Raw genomic sequence first — 20,693 nt, forward strand, 5'->3', positions numbered from 1 at the left:
CATGTGAAGATGGCTAGGCCAGAAACATTTGTATTTAAGGAACAACACAAACTGAGAGAAAGTGTCAAATGTTTAAAGAAAAAGCAGGAGTTATTTTTCCAATCCCTTATGATTATACAGTGGAGATGAAGAATAGATTCAAGGGATTAGATGTGGTAGACATCTATGAAAAACTATGGATGGAACTTCATAATATTGTACAGGAGGCAGTGACTAAAACCATCTCAAAGAAAAAGAAATGCAAAAAGGCAAAGGGGTTGTCTGAGGAGGCTTAACAAATAGCTGAGGAAAGAAGACAAGTGAAAGGCACAGAAGTAAAGGAAAAATATACCCAACTGAAAACAGAGTTCCAGAGACTAGAAGGAGAGATAAGAAAGCCTTCTTAAGTGAACAATGCAAAGAAATAGAGGAAAACAACAGAATGGGAAAGACTTTCTCTTTTTACAGATCTTTTCTAGAAAACTGGAGGTACCAAGGGAACATTTCATTCAAGGATGGGCATGATAAAGGACAGAAATGAGAAGGACCTAACAGAAGCAAAGGGTATTAAGTAGAGGCGGCAAGAGTACACAGAGGAACTATACAGAAAGGTCTTGATGACCTGGATAGCCATGATGGTGTGATCCTTCACCTAGAACCAGACATCCTGGAGTGTGAAGGCAAGTGGACCTTAGGAAGCATTACTGTGCACGAAGCTGGTGGAAGTAATGGAATTCCAGCTGAGCTATTTAAAATCCTAAAAGATGATGCTGTTAAAGTGCTGCACTCAAGATGTCAATATGTCAGCAAATTTGGAAAACTCACCAGTGGCCACAGGACTGAAAAAGGTCAGTTTCATTTCCAGTTCTAAAGAAGAGCACTGCTAAAGAACGTTCAAACTATCGTACTATACTCTGTCAATTACCAAATTGCGTTCAAGGACAGAAGAGCCTGGCGGGCTACAGTCCATAGGTCCACAAAGAGTTGGACAAGACTGAGCAGCTAACCAGAGAAGGCAATGTCAACCCACTCCAGTGTTCTTGCCTGGAGAATCCCAGGGACGGCAGGGCCTACTGGGCTGCCGCCTATGAGGTCTCACAGAGTCGAACACGACTGAAGTGACTTAACAGCAGCAGCAGCAGAGCAACTAACGTTTTCACTTTCTTTCAGCAAGGTAAAGCTCAAAATCCTTGAGGCTAGTCTTAGAAGCATGTGAACTGAGAACTTGCTGGTGTACAAGCTGAGTTTAGAAAAGGCAGAGGAAACAGAGTCAAATTGTAAACATTTGGTGGATCACAGAGAAAGGAAGGAGTTCCAGAAAAATATCTACTTCTGCTTCATTGACAATAGCCTTTGATTGTGTGGATCAGTTAAAACTGGAAAATTTTAAAGAGATGGGAATGCCAGACCAACTTATCTGTCTCCTAAAAAACCTGTATGCAGGTCAAGAAGCAGCAGTTAGAACAGGACATGAAACAACAGACTGGTTCCAAGTTGGGAAAGGAGTACGGTATATTGTCACCCTGTTTATTTAACTTATATTCAGAGTACATCATGAAAAAAACTGGACTGGATGAATCACAAGCTGGAATCAAGATTGCTGGGAGAAATATCAACAACCTCAGATATGATACCACTCTAATGGCAGAAAATGAGGAGGAACTAAGGAGCCCCTTGATGAGGGTGAAACAGGAGAGTTGGCTTAAAATTCAGCATTTAAAAAATGAAGATCTTGGCATCTGGTCCCATCACTTCATGTCAAGTAGAAGGGGGAAAAGTAGAAACAGTGACAGTTTTTCTTTTGTTGATCTCCAAAATCATTGCCAATGGTGACTGCAGCCATGAAATTGAAAAGACACTTTCTCCTTGGAAGAAAAGCTATGACAAACCTAGATAGCTTATTAAAAAGCAGAGATATCACTTTGCTGACAGAGGTCCACGTAGTCAAAGCTATGGTTTTTCCAGTAGTCATGTATGGATGTGAGAGTTGGACCATATAGAAGACTGAGTGCCGAAGAATTGATGCCTTCAAACTGTGGTGCTAGAAACGACTTTTGAGAGTCCCTTGGACAGCCGGGAGATCAAACCAGTCCATCCTAAAGGAAATCAGTCCTGAATATTCATTGGAATATTCATTCAGCTGAAGCTGAAACTTCAATACTTTGGCCACTTGTTGCGAAGAACTGACTCATTGGAAAAGACCCCGATGCTGGGAAATATTGAAGGTGGGAGGAGAACAGGGTGGCAGAGGATGAAATGGTTAGGTAGCACGACCAACTCAATGGATATGAATTTGAGCAAACTCTGGGAGATAGGATGCGGAAGCCTTGAAATCCCAACATGTAGAAATATGACTAAAAGTTTCAAAGTTTTGTTCTTATTGTTCAGTTGCTCAGTCCTGTCCGACTCTTTGTGACCCCATGGACACAGGAGCTCGCCAGGCTCCTCTATCCATGGGATTTCCCAGACCAGAATATTGGAGTGGGTTACCATTTCCTTCTCCATCAGAATGTGTTGGATGAGGCGAAAAGGGTGGATGCCTGGGATTCTGTATCCATCATAGTTTTTCTTCTCTCTTACTTCCTTCAATTAAGACAAGATTTTTCTTTATTCTTTCTGCTGCTTCTAGGCCGCTTCTTCGGTTCTCTTAAAGGAACATGGTTCTCTGGAGATTCCCTAAGAAAAACAAGGGAAAAAGGACCTAAAATAGTTTGGAAAATAGTGCTTACTATATATCACTTAAAAATTCACAATGTCTTTAACCCCATTAATGGTTTTCAAACATTCTTTAACAAATAGTCCCATTAAATTTTATTCATCCATTTTTCTAACCTATCTTTATTTTCTCACTCTAAGTTCTTTGTCTAAACTAATCTCTTTGCCCTGGGAACAAATTATTATATCTTCCATTTATTCACACCCCAAATACCACACATTCTCTTGACCTTTTCCTCTGAGAAGACACTGCATATTCTCTTCAACAAATAGTGCCATTAAATTACTTGTTTAATGCCTGCCTCTCAGACGGTAAAGAATCTGCCTGCATGGCAGGACACCCAAGTTCAATCCCTGGGTTAGGAAGATCCCCTGGAGAAGGGCGTGGCAACCAACAACAGTATTCTTGCCTGGAGAATCCCTCAGACAGAGGACCCTGGCAAACTACAGTCCATGGGATTGCAAAGAATCGGACAGAACTGAATGACTAACATTCCCTCCTAGACCGTAAAATTCAGGAGCCCTTTGAAGGATACATTCATAGTTCAGTGTCTGGTACACAGAGTAACACAATATGTATCTGTTAAAAGAGTGAAAAACACTTAATATCTAATCAGTGTTTGGGACTTACCTTGACAAATATTTAAAAGATGGATTATCTTTTCCTCCTGTCTCTTACTTGAGAGATAAAGGCAGAGAAAAGAAAAAGAGGAATTAAGGAGAAGCAAGAAATGCCATGGCTGACATGACTGTCAGTCAAAGAGCCAGGTTTCCAGTCAGATTCTGAGTCTAATCTTTAAGGTCATGATGACTATTTAGCTACGAAGAGGAGCGGGAAATGTACTTGTGACAAAGGTGGCTGGGGAAGGAACACCAAAGACAAGTGCAAACAATTTACTGAGAACATCTGGTCAGAGCCAGCAGGTCATTTTTCACTTCTCCTGCCCCATTCTCAGGGCTACCAATGGAAAATTACTTGTTCCTAATTTCTGTTGGTAATTTGACATTTCTAACTGTGGTGCTGGAGAAGACTCTTGAGAGTCCCTTGGACAGCAAGGAGATCAAACTGGTCAGTCCTAAAGGAAATCAAACGAATATTCTTTGGAAAGACTGATGCTGAAGGTAAAGCTCCAATGAGCTTTGGCCACCTGATGAGATGAGCCAACTCATTGGAAAAGACCCTGATGCTTGGAAAGACTGAAGGCAGGAGAAGGGGGCGACAGAGGATGAGAAGGTTGGATGGCATTACCAACTCAATGAACATCACTTTGAGCAAACTCCAGGAGATGCTGAAGGACAGGGAAGCCTGGTGTGCTGCAGTCCATGGGGTCACAAAGAATTGGACAAGACTGAATGACTGAACAACGTTTGCCAAGTGCTCTCAGAATTTCTTAGATTTGCCTTGCAACCTGTAGGTCAAAATAGGTCTTGACTTTGCAAATGTATGTTTTATATTCCCATCCATCCTTATTTTAAACATTGTTTTTTTAATATGTTTTGATTATGCCCTATTAAACCTCAATTTAAGGTTTGATTGTTTAAAAACAATTATATCTCACAGATATTTTAAATTGCAACAATAGTTGGTTTCCAAAAGAAGTTTCAAGGCAAAGGAAGATTCTTCTCATCAGACCATCTGTGTACCATGCATTTTGTGTAGGCTTAGGAAACGGCTTACAGTCCTCCCAGATTTTGGGATTTTGCTAGCTGGCTCACTCATACCATCCCCTAAGGGAGTTTCTGTTTTCATAAAAATGAAAAGAGGTGAATCTTCTTGCTGCCTGGAAATGAATTTGAGTAAAGCAAAAACATTTCTGGGCTAAATTTTACATTATGCTATTATGTTAATTTACTGTCTTTTCCTGCCATTTCCTTCTTTTGTTCAATTACTTCTATTTGGCACTTACATGTAAAATGAATGCTTTTCAAGCACTTTCACTGGCTGCTTCCTTTATGGGTTCCTTTGAAATAAAACAAAGCAAAACAAAGTGACTTCCCATATGCCAAACCCTTTTAAAATTTTACACACATCTTGTCTTTTCAAGGATAACAGTACCTACTAATTAAATGCCTAAGAGGTTCCTTCTTAAACTTTGAAAATATTACATTATTTAATTCTTCTACAATTCCAAAGATGTGTATTGTTAACTCTATTTGATGAAGAAAATAATGTGACTCGAAGATATCAAATAACATAATTGATTAGTGACACAGGCAAGACAGAAACACAGACCTGCCTGGCTAAAAGCTGTGTTGTCAGCTATTCTACCCTGGCTGTCTCCTGCCGGACACCTGGCCATGTTCAGCGCATTCCTATTTCTAAAAATCCTGTTGGTTTAGGACATAACTTGGAGTCAACAAAAAATAATTATTGTTTGAAAGAGAAATTTACTGAAACTATAAAAATGTATTTTCAGGAGATATATGCAATTGAAACTTTTATATTGTTCATACTACTAAGCACTTCTAATATTGTGGAAAGTTGAAATTCAAGTAAATTCCCCTGCTAGAAAAGTCTAGTACTTACTTTAATATAGTGTGCCAATATAAGGAGAATTCAAATATATAAAATATACATTGATCACAAATTCAAGTCGCTTGAATTTCATCTAATTTTTAAACTGGAGATTCAGTTCAGTTCATTTTAGTAGCTCAGTCGTGTCCAACTCTTTGGGACCCCATGGACTGCAGCATGCAGGCCTCCCTGTCCATCACCAACTTCTGGAACCTACCCAAACTAATGTCCATTGTGTCGGTGATGCCATCCAACCATCTCATCCTCTGTCATCCCCTTCCCTTCCTGCCTTCAATCTTTCCCAGCATCAGGGTCTTTTCCAGTGAGTCAGTTCTTTGCATTAGGTGGCCAAAGTATTGGAGTTTCAGCTTCAGCACTGGTCCTTCCAATGAATATTCAGGACTGATTTCCTCTAGGATTGACTGGTTGGATCTCCTTGCAGTCCAAGGGACTCTCAAGAATCTTCTCCAACACCACAGTTCAAAAGCATCAATTCTTTGGATCTCTCTTTATAGTTCAGCTCTCACATCTATGAATGACTACTGGAAAACCATATCTTTGACTAGACGAACCTTTGTTGGCAAAGTAATGTCTCTGCTTTTTAATATGCTGTCTGGGTTGGCGGTGGCTTTTCTTCCAAGGAGCAAGCGTATTTTAATTTCATGACTGCAGTCACACAATCTGCAGTGATTCTGTAGCCCAAAAAAATAAAGTCTGTCACTGTTTCCATTGTTTCCCCTTCTGTTTGCCATGAAGTGATGGGACCGGATGCCATGATATTAGTTTTCTGAATATTGAGCTTTAAGTCAACTTTTTCACTCTCACTTTCACTTTCCTCAAGAGGCTCTTTACTTCCTCTTTGCTTTTTGCCATAAGAGTGGTGTCATCTGCGTATCTGAGGTTATTGATATTTTTCCCGGCAATCTTGATTCCAGTTTGTGCTTCATCCAGCACAGCATTTCCAATGATGTACTGTGCATATAAGTTAAATAAGGAAGGGGACAATAAACAGCCTTGATGTATTCCTTTCCCAATTTGGAACAGTCTGTTTTTCCATATCAAGATCTAACTGTTGCTTTTCAATCTGCATACAGATTTCTGAGGGGGCAGGTCAGGTGGTCTGGTATTCTCATCTCTGTAATAATTTTCCACAGTTTGTTGTGATCCACACAGTCAAAGGCTTTGGCATAGTCAATAAAGCAAAAGTAGATGTTTTTCTGGAACTCTCTTGCTTTTTCAGTGATTCAGTGGATGTTGAAATTTGATCTCTGGTTCCTCTGCCTTTTCTAAATTCAGCTTGAACATCTGGAAGTTCACGGTTCATATACTGCTGAAGCCTGGCTTGTGGAATTTTGAGCATTACTTTACTAGCGTGTGAGATGAGTGCAATTGTGTGGTAGTTTGAACATTCTTTGGCATTGCTTTTCTTTGGGACTGGAATGAAAATTGACCTTTTCCAGTCCTGTGGTCACTGCTGAATTTTCCAGATTTGCTGGCATATTGAGTGCAGCACTTTCACAGCATAATCTTTTAGGATTTGAAATAACTCCACTGGAATTCCATCACCAACACTAGCTTTGTTCATAGTGATGCTTCCTGAGGCCCACTTGACTTCGCATTCTAGGATGTCTGGCTCTAAGTGAGTGATCACACCATCATGGTTATCTGGCTCATGAAGATCTTTTTTGTATAGTTTCTGTGTATTCTTGACACCTCTTCTTAACATCTTGTGCTTCTGTTAGGTCCATACCATTTCTTTCCTTTATTGTGCTCATCTTTGCATGAAAAGTTCCCTGGTTATCTTTAATTTTCTTGAAGAGATCTCTACTCATTCCCATTCTATTGTTTTCCTCTGTTTCTTTGCACTGATCAGTGAGGAAGGCTTTCTTATCTCTCCTTGCTATTCTTTGGAACTCTGCATTCAAATGGATACAGCTTTCCTTTTCTCCTTTGCCTTTCGCTTCTCTTTGTTTCTCAGCTATTTGTAAGGCCTCCTCAGAAAACCATTTTGCCTTTTTGCATTTCTTTTTCTTGGGAATGGTCTTGATCACTGCCTCCTGTACAATGTCACGAACCTCCATCCATAGTTCTTCAGGCATTCTCTCTATCAGATCTAATCCCTTGAATCTATTTGTCACTTCTGCTGTATAATCGTAAGGGATTTGATTTAGGTCATACCTGAGTGGTCTAGTGGTTTTTCTTACTTTCTTTATTCAGTCTGAATTTGGCAATAAGGAGTTCATGATCTGAGTCACAGTCAGCTCCCGGTCTTGTTTTTGCTGACTCTATAGAGCTTTTCCATCTCTGGCTGCAAAGAATATAATCAGTCTGATTTCGGTATTGACCATCTGGTGATGTCCATGTGTAGGGTCTTCTCTTGTGTTGTTGGAAGAGGATGTTTGATTTGACCAGCACGTTCTCTTGGCAAAACTCTGTTGTCCTTTGCCTGCTTCTTTTTGTACTCCAAGGCCAAATTTGCCTGTTACTCCAGGTATCTCTTGGCTTCCTACATTTGTATTCCAGTCCCCTATAATGAAGAGAACATCTTTTGGGGGTGTTAAATCTAGAAGGTTTTGTATGTCTTTATAGAAATGCAGATTATGCTTTTACAACTGAAAATGTGAAATGTTAGTGCAAAGATAAGGTACAGAAGCACTGTAGTATTTTTCATAATTTCAGTCAAAATAAAGCTAAGTTTAGAGCACTGATTTAATAGAAACTCAAAGATTGGAGTTTTCATTACTTAAATAAAGTGCTTCATCATTTCTTATACTTGACATTGACTTTGCTACATAAAGAAGGCATACTAATTTGGTGGGTCTTTTCAGAATGTTGTGGTTGTTTTTTGCTGTAGCACTTGGCTTCTCTCAGGGTGCAGTCAGCAGGCATGTGTTTGGTGACTAAAGTTGATGGCGATCAGAGAGTCTTGTGTAGACCATAGATTTTTGGAATCCTGAACAACTGTGATTAGATCTACCACTTATTAGTACTATGACCTTGGACAAGATAATTAATCTTTTGTTTACTTCTTTATAAAACATGTGTAATAATAATAACCGGAGCTCAACATTCAAAAAACTAAGATCATGGTATCTAGTCCCATCACTTCATGGCAAATAAGTGGGGAAAAAATGGAAATAGTGACAAACTTTATTTTCTTGGGCTCCTAAATTACTGTAGATGGTGACTACAGCCAAGAAATTAGAAGATGCTAGCTCCTTGGAAGAAAAGCTATGACAAACCTAGACTGGATATTAAAAAGCAGAGACATCACTTTGCCAACAAAGATTTGTATAATCAAAACTATGGTTTTTCCAGTTATCATGTATGGATGTGATGTTGGACCATAAAGAAGGCTGAGTGCTGAAGAATCCATGCTTTTGAACTGTGATACTGGAGAAGACTCTTGAGTGTCCTTTGGGCAGCAAGGAGATCAAACAAATCAACCCTAAAGGAAATCAACCCTGAATATTCATTGGAAGGACTGATGTCGAAGCTGAAACTCCAATACTTTGGCCACGTGATGCAAAGAACTGACTGGTTGGAAAAGACCCTGTTGCTGGGAAAGATTGAAGGTGGGAGGAGAAGAGGGTGGCAGAGGATGAGATGGTTGGATGACATCGCTGACTCGATGGACATAATAAGTATGAGCAAACTCTGGGAGATAGTGAATGACAGGGGAAACCTGTTCTGCTACAGTTGATTGGGTCTCAAAGAGTAGGACGTGACTGAGTGGCTGGACAACAACCGTGTAGCTCTGAATATGAGTTTGAAAGATGTAACGTAGTGCTAAGTGTGATACTTGGTACACAGCAAGTTCTCAGTCAGTTAGAAGTTATGGTTTATTTTTCTGATAATGACTGGCCAACCAAATCGTAATTAAATTAATTGATTTTTGCTTCTTTCTCCATCATGGAATAACTGATTGAGCTGTGGCCACAGAGTGGTTTAGAAACGGTCATTTGAAGGACTGGTGGTGCCTCTTGTGATTTACTAACCCTTAGGGTGGGATGTTTCAGGTTGGGTTTCCAGGAAAGCAGATTAGGAGTAGAGATTTGCATGCCAGAAATTTGTCAGGGAGTGTGCTTATATCAAGGGCTTTCCAGGTGGTGCTAGTAGTAAAGAACCTGCCTGTCAGTGCAGGAGACGTAAGACACATGGGTTCAGTCCCTGGGTCAGGAAGATCCCCTGAAGGAGGGTGTGCCAAGCCACTGCAGTATTCTTGCCTGGAAAATCCCATGGACAGAGGAACCTATTGGGCTATAGTCCGTGGGGTTGCAAAGATTTGGACATGAATTGGGTGACTTAGCATGCCCGCACAGAGGCACAGGTCCACATATGGTAAGGAGTGAGGGACAGAGGAGGCAAGATAAAAGTTCAGCTGTGATGCAGATGCAACAGAGGCCTCAACAGGTCACACAGGAGCTCTGGGAGGAAAATGCTAGTCCTGAACTGTCCTTTCTTGAAATCAGAGGACAAATCCTTGTACTCCCAAATCACAGTCATTGGATTTGATACTTAGGCATGGGTGGAGAAGCTTTCTGCTGTGAATGGTGATTCCTCAGGAGAGTCTCAGAAGTGAACTCAGCAGGCAACACTTTTAGCAGCTAGGAGACAGGCGAGATGAGAGTTTTAATCCAGAAAACTGGCCAAAGGGAGAAGGGAGGAGGACCTGAAGAGCGCAGCAGTTTCCACCATATGTGACACTTAGATGTCGTTGTTGTTCAAGTGCCAAGTCATGTACAGCTCTCTGCAACCCCATGAACTGCAGCACGCCAGGCTTCCCCATCCCTCACCATCTCTCAGAGTTTGCCCAAGTCTGTCCATTGAGTCAGTGATGCCATCCCACCATCTCATCCTCTGTCACCCTCTTCTCCTCTGCCTTCAGTCTTTCCCTGTGTGAGGGTCTTATCCAGTGAATTGGAACTTCACATCAGGTGGCCAAAGTATTGGAGCAATGCAGGAGACCCGCATTTGATCCCTGGGTAGGGAAGATCCTCTGAAGAAGGAAAGGGCAACCCACTCCAGTATTCTTGCCTGGAGAATTCCACAGACAGAGGAGCCTGGCGGGATACAGTCCATAGGGTTGCAGAGAGTCAGACACAACTGAGTGACTAGCAGATAGATATATTTAAATTTATATATGTATATATGTTTTTATAACTTTAAATATGTAAAAGAAGTATTAAAATATACCTTTTGTGAGATAATTCTATTTTTAAAACTTAAACTTGAGACACATATAAATTCTAGTTTATTAAAAGTTCTTGAACTTTAAAAATTTCTAGTCCAAACAGCAGATTTATTTGTTCCTTTGGCTGCTGTGGGGGAAGGAAGTACCTAAAGCATAAATTATTTAAAGGATCAAAGAAACCAAAGTAACAAAGTTGATGACAAAGTTGAAGTCAAAATTTAAGTTTTCTCGTTCTTCTCCATCCTTCAATCTTTATTGGCTTAAAATCTTGGTTAGAATTCTCATTTTATTTTTGACCAAATAGTTGATCTCTTAAGTGTTTTCTAGCTGTTCTCTGTAATTACCAAAGTTTGGATTTTCTACCAAAACAAATGCATTAAGGAATGTTCTCATCTAATTTGAAGCATAAATCAGAGATAGTTTTAAAAAGCCCAAACTTAAGAAAGCATGAAACCTATTGCTTACTACTGAGTGTAATATCTCTTAGTATTTAACTGAGGTAGATATTAATTATTATTAATTTTATGTGAATTCTCAAATAATACAGAATATGATTTTTATAGTAGTAATTGATTGAAGTTTTTGTAACATCTCTATATCCTTTCATTATTGTTTTTATCCAAAATTACACATGTGCTTTCCTGACATCTGTATTCTAAGTTGTATGATTCATTATTTTTAAGCTTGGATAACCTGATTTCACATATTTTTCCATGAGTCACAGGAAAGTCTAGTTGCTAGTTTGTTATTGTCTGTACTTTTACATAGCATGCCTGCATTTGCCATCATTTTTCTGCTTTTTGTTTTTCATCTTTCATCCAGTCACTTGGGTTTAGTCTTTCCTGTTTTCAGTGAAAACCAGACAAGAATGGCCATGGATTTCTTAAGACTGGCAAATTGTTTTTATTATTTATTTAATTCCATGGATTTAAATAAAACCAGAAAGTCTGCATCAGTTGTTTTGACCTTGGGTCTTAAACTTAAACCTTGGGTCTTGACTCTTAAAAATTGCTTTTCTCTAGGGTTTATCAAATCTTTTGTTTAGATACATTAGAAACTCAGCTGAAATAGATGATAGATCAGCAAGGCAACAATGTGTCTTAAACATAGAGCAGGCATAGTGATAGAAAATGCTCCAGGAGGTCACTAGTGTTCAGGAAACTTAACAGGGTATCTGAATTCTCTGAAAAGTTAATTGTTTATTAGTTAACATTATCTAATTTTTCTAGTTTGACTTTTTTCCTGGAAAAAATATTTTTTTGGTGCCTGATATGAGCCTGCATGATAGGTGAATTCAAATAGGTCAGTGTATTCAGAGCAAACCTGTTGTTTGGTATTAAGCTTGATTTATTCAATTGGTATTTTTGAATGCTTCCTTTTACTTAGGTACCAAAGAGAAAATGATCACTATAAGATCCTTACCTGACTTAAGATCTCCTTTCAGCTACTGCCCCATTTCTCACTGCTTTAATTCTTCTCCTCTTAGTCTCTCTTAAATCCACCAATTTTTGCCCATGCCACTCTACTTAAACATTTTTGAGGTCAACAGTGCCCATGTTATTTCTAGGTCTAAGGGTCATTTCCCAGTTCTCAATTGGATTGACCTTTCAGCACCATTTGGCCCAGCTGATCACTTGTTTATTGACACACTGCTTTCATTTTGCTTCCAGGATATTCACTCACCTGGTTTGTGTCCTAGGTTTCTGGGTACTTTTACTCAGGTTTTCTTTCTTTTTTTTTTTTCCTGCTGTTCCTCATCATCCCATGACCTCTAAATCTAAATATAAGAACACTCCAGTGTCCATTCATTGAATTTCTTTTCCTCTCCAGCAAGATTCATTTCTCTAATGGTCTTCTAATCTTATCTTGATGTATCTGTATACTATCATCTTCCAAATTTATATCTCCATCCCAGGCCCCACCTCTGAAATTCAAGAACCCATATTCAGTTATCTACAAGGAACTTCCACTTGGATGTCTAACAGACATCATAAATTAACACTTCTAAAATTGAACTAATCTTTACCCATCTTCTCCTGCTTCAGTTAATACCGGCTCGTTCGTCCAGGTTGCTCAAGTGGAAAATCTGGACATCGTTCTTGACTTTCGTCGTTTTTTTTATGCGTAGTCCACAATCCACCTACAGATTTTCTTGCTTCTACCTCCGAAGTGTATTCATCATTTCTGTGGCTGTCACCCAGGTCCTGTCTGCTGCTCTCTCAATAGCCTCCTGGCATCTCTCCATCCATCTGCCTTACTCACCTACCATTTAATCTTAACAAGCAACCAGGGTGATTATTTTGAAGTGAAAACCAGATCATGTCATCTTTCTGTTCAAACACCAGGCAGTTCTCACCTTGAGTTATAGTTCATACCTGTTGACTTGTATCTGTGTGTGTGTGTGTGTGTGTGTGTGTGTGTGTGTGAGTGAGTGAGTTGGGGGGTCAGAGATCAGTGTGTCTGGAATACACTAAGACAAAAGAAAGGTTGTAGGAGGTAAGGTCAGAAATCATGAGGAGTCAGATTTGGTAGGTTTCTATAGCACTGCAAGAGCTTTCGTTTTTACATTGAGAGAGGAAGGAGCCGTTGGAGGTCTCTGGGTGGGGGAAGGACATCACCTGGCTCACTGTTTATCAGGGTCACTCCAGTTACTGTGTTAAGACGAAGGGCGAAAGGTGTAGAGCAGAGGACCAGTTGGAGGCGGCCGTGGCCTTCCAGCCGGGGTGTGACGATGCTCAGAGTGCAGCTGGTGTCAGCTCCTGATCTATTTGAAAGTTAGAGTTAGCAGGGTTTCTTGGTAGACTGGGTACGTGGAGGAAATAGAAGAGTTAAAGTTTTTTTTTGGTTTGGTTTGGTCTGAGCAACTGGAGTTGCATTAACTAAGATAGGGAGGTCTGTGGAGAGAGCAGGTAATGATGAGGATTTGTAGAGCTCAGTTTGGGAGGTGTAAATGGGAAATGGCACTTAGTCTACTAGTATTAAATCTTTCCTGAGCACGTGAATGACATCTCAGCACTCCTTTCCACGGTGTGGATTGTTCCTGCAGCTTGAGCCCTTTTTGGCCCACCTCTGCTTGTCCAACTTGTGTTTGGTTTTCTGGGGATAGAGTTGCCTAGCGTGTGCTTGGGGTGAGGTAAGCTGGGGGCATCAGGTTATCCCATGTACAGACATGGACACTTCTCTTTTTTTTTTTTAATTATAAATCCAAGCTCAGCTTTCTCCTATTGTCTCTAAGACTTGAGTTTTCCCAAACTTATGTAGGAAGGATGGACTTTGTTCTCAAGGTGATCCCCTTTTTGAAGATAGTGGGATTTCAGCTCTGAAATTTGTTTCAGTCAGTTGCCAAACCACCATCTCATCCACGTTTTATCTTTCAAAATATGCTTATACCTCTCCATTGTTGATATTGTTTCCATGAATTGTCTGTATTTTTATATTCCTAAACTATTAGTGGGTATTTTTTGAGGGAGTTAAGATAAATGCACACATTCCATTGAAATTAGCAAAAATCTCATTTACATACTTTTCCAGGAGCTTTCTGTTTAATATTTAGCATATTTTTTCATGCAAATATATAACTACATACTAATTTTTCCTTCAAGTAAAACAGTAAATACTGAAATGTTATATTTGTCAAAATGTGTAGAGTCAAGATGTTACACTAACTGTGATGGATTTTGCACTTCTGGCTCATTATCTCCTGTTTTACTTTTAGAACAGTCCTCATTTGTGAAATTACAGGAGCTCCTATAACTTTTTAATACTTAAAACATATGTTGAATGTTTGAATAAATTTTAGAAGAATCGCCCATTGTTGAAGTCCTCATTCATTCTCAGGTTAATTCTCCAGTGTTTCATTAACTGATACTTAAATGCATATCTGCTAAGCATAAGATGCTGTGGAATATATAATGATTTAGAAATACTTCTTGATCTCAAGACACTTAAGTCTATTAATACCAGAAAAAAATTACACAAAATTAAAGAAGTGGAATCAAAGCATGTAAAAGTCAAGTAATTTAGGATTTCAGGGAAGTTAAGAATTTTTGTAGCATGGGAAAACGAGATTTCTTCATGAAAGTGGTGGCCTTTGAGATAAGTCTTAAAGAATTGCTAGTGTTCAGTATGAGAAATGGGAATGAAGTCATTCTTAATAGTATGTGGGGAAATGAAGAGACAAGAAAATATAGTAGTTGATCCATGTTGGTTTAGCTGGATTAGAGTGAATCAAAGAGGAACAATAGAATATAAAACTGGAAAGGGTTTGGAACAAATGTGGTTGATCATAGACTATAGGAAAGAAAGAATATGTGGATTTTCCTATGAAGGTGTGTAGTCCACTGTCTGTGGAATTCTCTAGGCAAGAATACTGGAGTGGGTTGCTATTCCCTTCTCCAGGGGATCTTCCCCACCCAGGGACTAAACCCAGGTCTCATGCACTGCAGGCAGATTCTTCATCACCTTAGCCACCATGGAAGCCTATAAAATGTATTTTCCTATAGAAGGATACAAAAGGTTAATCAATAGGAGAGTGCTATGATCAGACCTTTTCTTTCGTAATATGAAAGAACTTGAAAGTTTATTGAATTCTGGCAGGAAGAGAGATACCTAGCATTACTGTGAGATTTGAACCTCTTTTCTGGTAGGATGTAGGTTCTATGTCCAGCTTTATGGGAATTAGAAAAAGATAATTTGGAAAATAAGATAATAGTGATTTTGGATGTGTTACAATTGAGAGTGAATTTCAGGTGGAAATTATCTAGCAGGCATAAAAAATGCGAAGCTGGAGCTTTGGAAAAGAGATTTAAAAATAAAGATGTGACAGTAATGATTAAAGAACATCATATTCTCTGATCATTTTCTCTGGTTTAAGATATTTGTTACATTAAAAATGTAATGCTTACTATAATATGTATTTTAGAATTATTTTTATTTTTTATTGCAAATCTCTTGATTTAAAAAGAAACCCCATTGTGGCTTTTAAATTTCTTTTCCATGTTGGATAAATTCTTCTGCAGTGACATCATTTTTACATTTTGTTCTCAAATGTAAGATGATTATGTAATATCAGTTTATATTTTTGTGGGGCAGTTATAAAATCATTAGTCATTTGAGCACATTAGAAACCCAATGCCATTTTGAACAAATAATTTGAAGAAAAGGGTTGTTTTTCTCCAGGATATCAAAACACACATGCCTCCAGGGCTGTCGTTGCAAATTCTGTCACTTTATCTGCTTCTCCTTAAACTAGGTGATGACTATTCTACTACTTACATTAAGGTCAACATCAGCCATACTCCATTCTCTTCACCTGGGAAACTTAAGTGAGACTGAAGTAAGGCTCACCAATGCTTTGATGTTTATATTTTAAATTAAACTTTTAAAATATTTAAAATCATAAACATTAGAAAGCATAATTTTTAAATAAATGTGTATGAAATGAGTTATTTTCTCTGTCTTCAATTTTACCTCCCAAGAGTTAATATTCTTAAAATGTACTCTATATTCTTATCAATGTATTTCTGTGTATTGAGGAAGAATAGTAATGTCTGTTTTTATTTTAATAGTGTGAGCTTTATTACACATATTTTTCTTCGATGTTTTTAACTAAAAATTTGTCATTACCATATTTCTTAATAATGTGCTAAGAGAAGACAACCATAGATATGAATATTATTTATTCCCTTTCAGAAGTTTTCTAAGCAGCTTTAAAAAGACAGTTAAACAATGGCTGATTCATGTCAATGTATGACAAGAACCACTACAATATTGTAAAGTAATTAGCCTCCAACTAATAAAAAAAAAATTTTTTTTTAATTAAAAAAAAAAAGAATCTCTACACTGCTTTAGACAACATCAATGAATCCGAACATTATTTGTGGAGAGCTACTAACATGTGATTCTAAAATTTTCAGTCATTGTTTCAAAACACACATGCTGAAGTCATTCTGTGTGCTATTCTGTTCTGGCCTCCTTCAAATTTGGGGTGATGTAATTGGGAAAAGACTGTTAAAATCTATCTTCTTAATTCCTAGCAAGTTTGAGGAAGTATCAGTGATTTATAAAGGCATTATTCCCAAGAGTTGGGGAGAAACAATATTGAGTTTCCTCTATTTACAACTAGATCAGCTTTTAAAGCTATCCTGATGCATTTGGCCAGCAATTAGAAGAGGGAGGTTTAAAGGCTACTACAAGACATGAGGGAGTGTTAAAATCATATGTAGTTATCATTCACAGGGTCTGCACTGAAAGAATAGAACAGAGATAGTGAATATTTGGCAAAATACACATTTCCTTTAGCATACATTATAAGCTTAAATCAAGCCAGATGCGCAGTCAGACATCCAAAGACTAACTTTGTTGCTCCCTGTTCTGTCTTCTTGGCTTAGGTCTTCTTTTCATAACCTGAGATTTAATTCACAGCAGGGGAAACATCAGGAGACATGTGGACCGTCAGATTGGTAGCCTAGAACTCTGCTGAGAGCCTTGCTTTCTGGCAGCTACAGCTTTTACTCCATGGAGGCTCTGGCCAGCATTAAGTAGTGTGAAGCCAAAGTGGTGGGTGGTCTTTACAGATCACATCATTTTGTTTGGAGATTTACTAATGACAAAGCTGATTGGAGTTATTAAAAACTAGAATGTAATTTAAATAATTAAATATTAGAGTCAAAATTATAAATAGAATAAGATCATTTTAATAGTATCAATAATGTTTAAAAAGTATAATTTTTATAATATTTTGATGTGTCTCAGTATTTTAAACTACCATTCATAGTAATAATCCTATTAGAAACACCAACTGTCAAATTATGGCTTGGAAATTCTATGTTACAGTAGATCTCAACTCTGAACATGTGCTTTTTAGTTTATAATTTGTCATGAACAGATGATTAATACCTAACTATTTATTTAATGTTTTCAATGACTTCCAATCTATCGTTCTTTGATGACTTTTTACATATCTCCATGGTGTCTTCGCCTTCCTTTATTTCTTTTCCCTAGAGCATCCCTGTGAGACCTATTAATTGGTCAGCACAGTGAGCTTGAGGATTTTCAACTTACTTCATGTAACCCATTCTGTATTACGGGGCCCTCAGAGCCTCTGCCATTTTCTTTCATCTGTGCTTTAACTTCAGCCCATATTTTTCTTTAATTTATATTGTTGTACATTGATTCTAAGGGCTTCTCCAGTAGCTCAGCTGTAAAGAATTCACCTGCAATGCAGGAGAAGCACAGGAGACCAAGGTTTAGTCCCGGGGTTGGGAAAATGCCCTGGAGAAGGAAATGGCAACCCACTCCAGTACTCTTGCCTGGGAATCCCATGGACAGAGGAGCCTGGCAGACTACAGTCCGTGGGGTCACAGTTGGGCAGGACTTATTGACTAAACAACAACACATTGATTCTACTCATCTTCAACAAATCCTTTTTTTCCTTCTACTCCATTTGATTTCTCATGCAATCCTTACCCCTTTTCCATATCTTTGTTTTAGTGGAGACAGTGGTCTGCCACAGTTAATTGTATAGTCAGACACACCTGGATCCAAACTCTGTCTTGGATCTACTCTGCTCAATTTTCTTAACTATAAAAGACAACTCACCAGAGTTATCATGAGCTTTTAGAAGTGAACTTGGCAGTGCCTTTGGCCCATGGTACTCAATGAATGCTGTATAGTCACATGCACATGATCCCTTACCCATAACTCTTACGTTAGATGTATTTTCAGAATTCAGAATTTCGAGGCTTTTTAAAAAATAAAAAGTATACATATTTAATATATTACATAAGATCTTTAACAGGATATGAGGCAGCATTCTTAAACAAATGGGTATTTCATTAGGAAAGTACTTCTGTATAAAATTTCATTAACCTCACATCATTACCTTCCCATCAATTCAGTTGGATAGTACCACCAAATGGGTCATTAAAAAAACTCATTTTTGAGAAATTTTGAATTTTAGAATTGTGGAAAGAGATTGGGATTCTTAAAAGGAGATTCTGCATTTTCTTATTGTGAACTGAAAATTATTCTCTCATTTTTGCTATGTGGCTATTTTCTATATTTCCTAAACATGGGACCACAGATACTTGGCTTACCTCCAGTACCACAGTTCACTCCCTTTTCCCAGGTACCCTTACCATTTTACTCTAGATTTTTTTGAGAATTAAGGGAGAGAGTGAAATAAAACTCTTTCCGTAGGAGTTCCTTCACTGGACATAATGAATTCAGGTCACACTGATAAATTTTTTTTTCATTTCACTGGAATTTATTAGGATGTGAAATGTATAATAATATCTGTGAAGAAAAAGACACTAAAATCATTAGTCTCCATTTCTTCCTTCATGGTTAAAAGCTGTGTCCTCATAAATATTTCAACTCAGAGGATACTTAAGCAAGATTTGTGATTAGATACACTAGCAGTTTTAGGCTATGTGTATTGTTTGTTTTATATAAATATGTATGGGTGTTTAGAGAAATGGGTATTGTCTTATTGACTGCTTGGCATTGCTTTATTTTCATCCCACTAATAAGGATCTGTATAGATTTTTAGTCCATTCCTTTCTATTTTCTATTGATTTTGGAGATATGCTATGAGAATAAAAGTAGTAATTGAATCACAGTCTGGTAATACATAATTATTATTCAGAATTGATTCCAGTATTTATTTGTTTTTTTAGTGTCCTACTGAAACCAAAGCAACATTTGGGGTCCACCTTAAGATAGTAGGAGACTGGACAGGTATGTAGAACATAGAGTTTTAAAATATATGCTTTGAAAATAGTAGGTTATACAATAATTTTAATGTTTAACTAATGGAACAACCAACATGTTTAGGAGTGTGTGTATGTTCTCAAGCTGTTGTTTTGTTTTCCTTCTTTGCTTGTACATGTTTGATATTCAAGTTTTTTTTTTCCTTGTAAGATGTATTTTTAGAATTGGAATACCTTGGATATCGGTAATTGTTAATAGTGTGTTGTTCATGTGATTGTAAATCATAGATTTCTATCTGCTTGTCAGATGTACTGGCAACAGTGTGAACATTGAAATGTATGTTTTAGTAAATGTGGTTTTAAAATTAGTGTATCTACTTTCAAAATATTCAACTCCTAGGATTCAGTTCAGTTCCGTTCAGTGGCTCAGTCATGTCTGACTCTTTGTGACCCCATGGGCTGCAAAACGCCCAGCCTCCCTGTCCATCACCAACTCCTGGAGTTTACCAAACTCACATCCATTGAGTCGGTGATGCCATTCAACCATCTCATCCTCTGTCGTCCCCTTCTCCCACCTTCAATCTTTCCCAGCATCAGGGTCTTTTCCAGTGAGTCAGTTCTTCACATCAGGTGGCCAAAGTATTGGAGTTTCAGCTTCAGCATCAGTCCTTCCAATGAATATTCAGGACTGATTTCCTTTAGAATGGACTGGTTGGATCTCCTTGCAGTCCAAGGGACTCTCAAGAGTCTTCTCCAACACCACAGTTCAGAAGCATCAATTCTTCAGCGCTCAGCTTTTTTTATAGTCCAATTCTCACATCCACACATGACTACTGGAAAAACCATAGCTTTGACTAGATGGACCTTTGTCGGCAAAGTAATGTCTCTGCTTTTTAATATGCTCTCTAGGTTGGTAATAACTTTTCTTCCAAGGAGCAAGCATCTTTTAATTTGCAATCATACAAATCTAGTTCCTGCATGACCTTTTGCATGGTATTATCTGTGTGTGTATGTGTATATATATATATAAAACAACTCTACAGTGTCTTTGGAATGGTAGTCATTTATAATAGCCAATCTATTGGTGATATTTTGCTCTTTTATTGATTATTTTTATTATCTGAGAGGTGCGTTGTATTAAGAGCTGTGAGTAAATAAAAGAAATATTCATTCTTATATTCCCTTGGCCCAAGAGAGTGACTGACAAGTCAGTGATCAGTAAATGGTAACTTCTTGGCTGATTGTTTATTTTGGTTTCTCAAAGGAGAGGATGCCAATGTAAATGAAGAGTAATTTTTTAATTGAGTCCTGAACTAGGAGTTGGTTTGTGAAAACTATAGGGAATCAGAAAAAGGCAGAGTCAGTGTGATCTAGGGCCATAAAAGAAGCTTCACAGTGAAGATAGAGTGTAAGCCCAACTTGAAAATCAGGCAGGTGAAGAGAGAAGGTGACTCATAGCACTGTCAAAAATCGGGCAAGTTAAATTTGCCCTTATTCAAGAAAGGTAAGTTTCTTAAATAAGGCTATCAGAAGTAAAGATAACGTTTTGGGGAATAGTATGGTAAAACCATTTAGGGTC

General features: G+C 38.1%; 1 protein-coding gene across 1 annotated transcript in view; it reads left to right on the top strand.

The window, feature by feature from the left end:
- NOX4 (NADPH oxidase 4) overlaps positions 1-20,693 on the top strand; it is a 177,373-nt gene that overhangs the window by 77,148 nt on the left and 79,532 nt on the right. The window contains exon 12 of the mRNA XM_020883024.2: positions 19,082-19,142. Within this exon, the coding sequence (XP_020738683.2) occupies positions 19,082-19,142 (61 nt within the window). The remainder of the gene's footprint in view (positions 1-19,081; positions 19,143-20,693) is intronic.

The sequence above is a fragment of the Odocoileus virginianus genome, chromosome 28 (assembly GCF_023699985.2).
Source record: "Odocoileus virginianus isolate 20LAN1187 ecotype Illinois chromosome 28, Ovbor_1.2, whole genome shotgun sequence".
Lineage (NCBI taxonomy): Eukaryota > Metazoa > Chordata > Mammalia > Artiodactyla > Cervidae > Odocoileus > Odocoileus virginianus.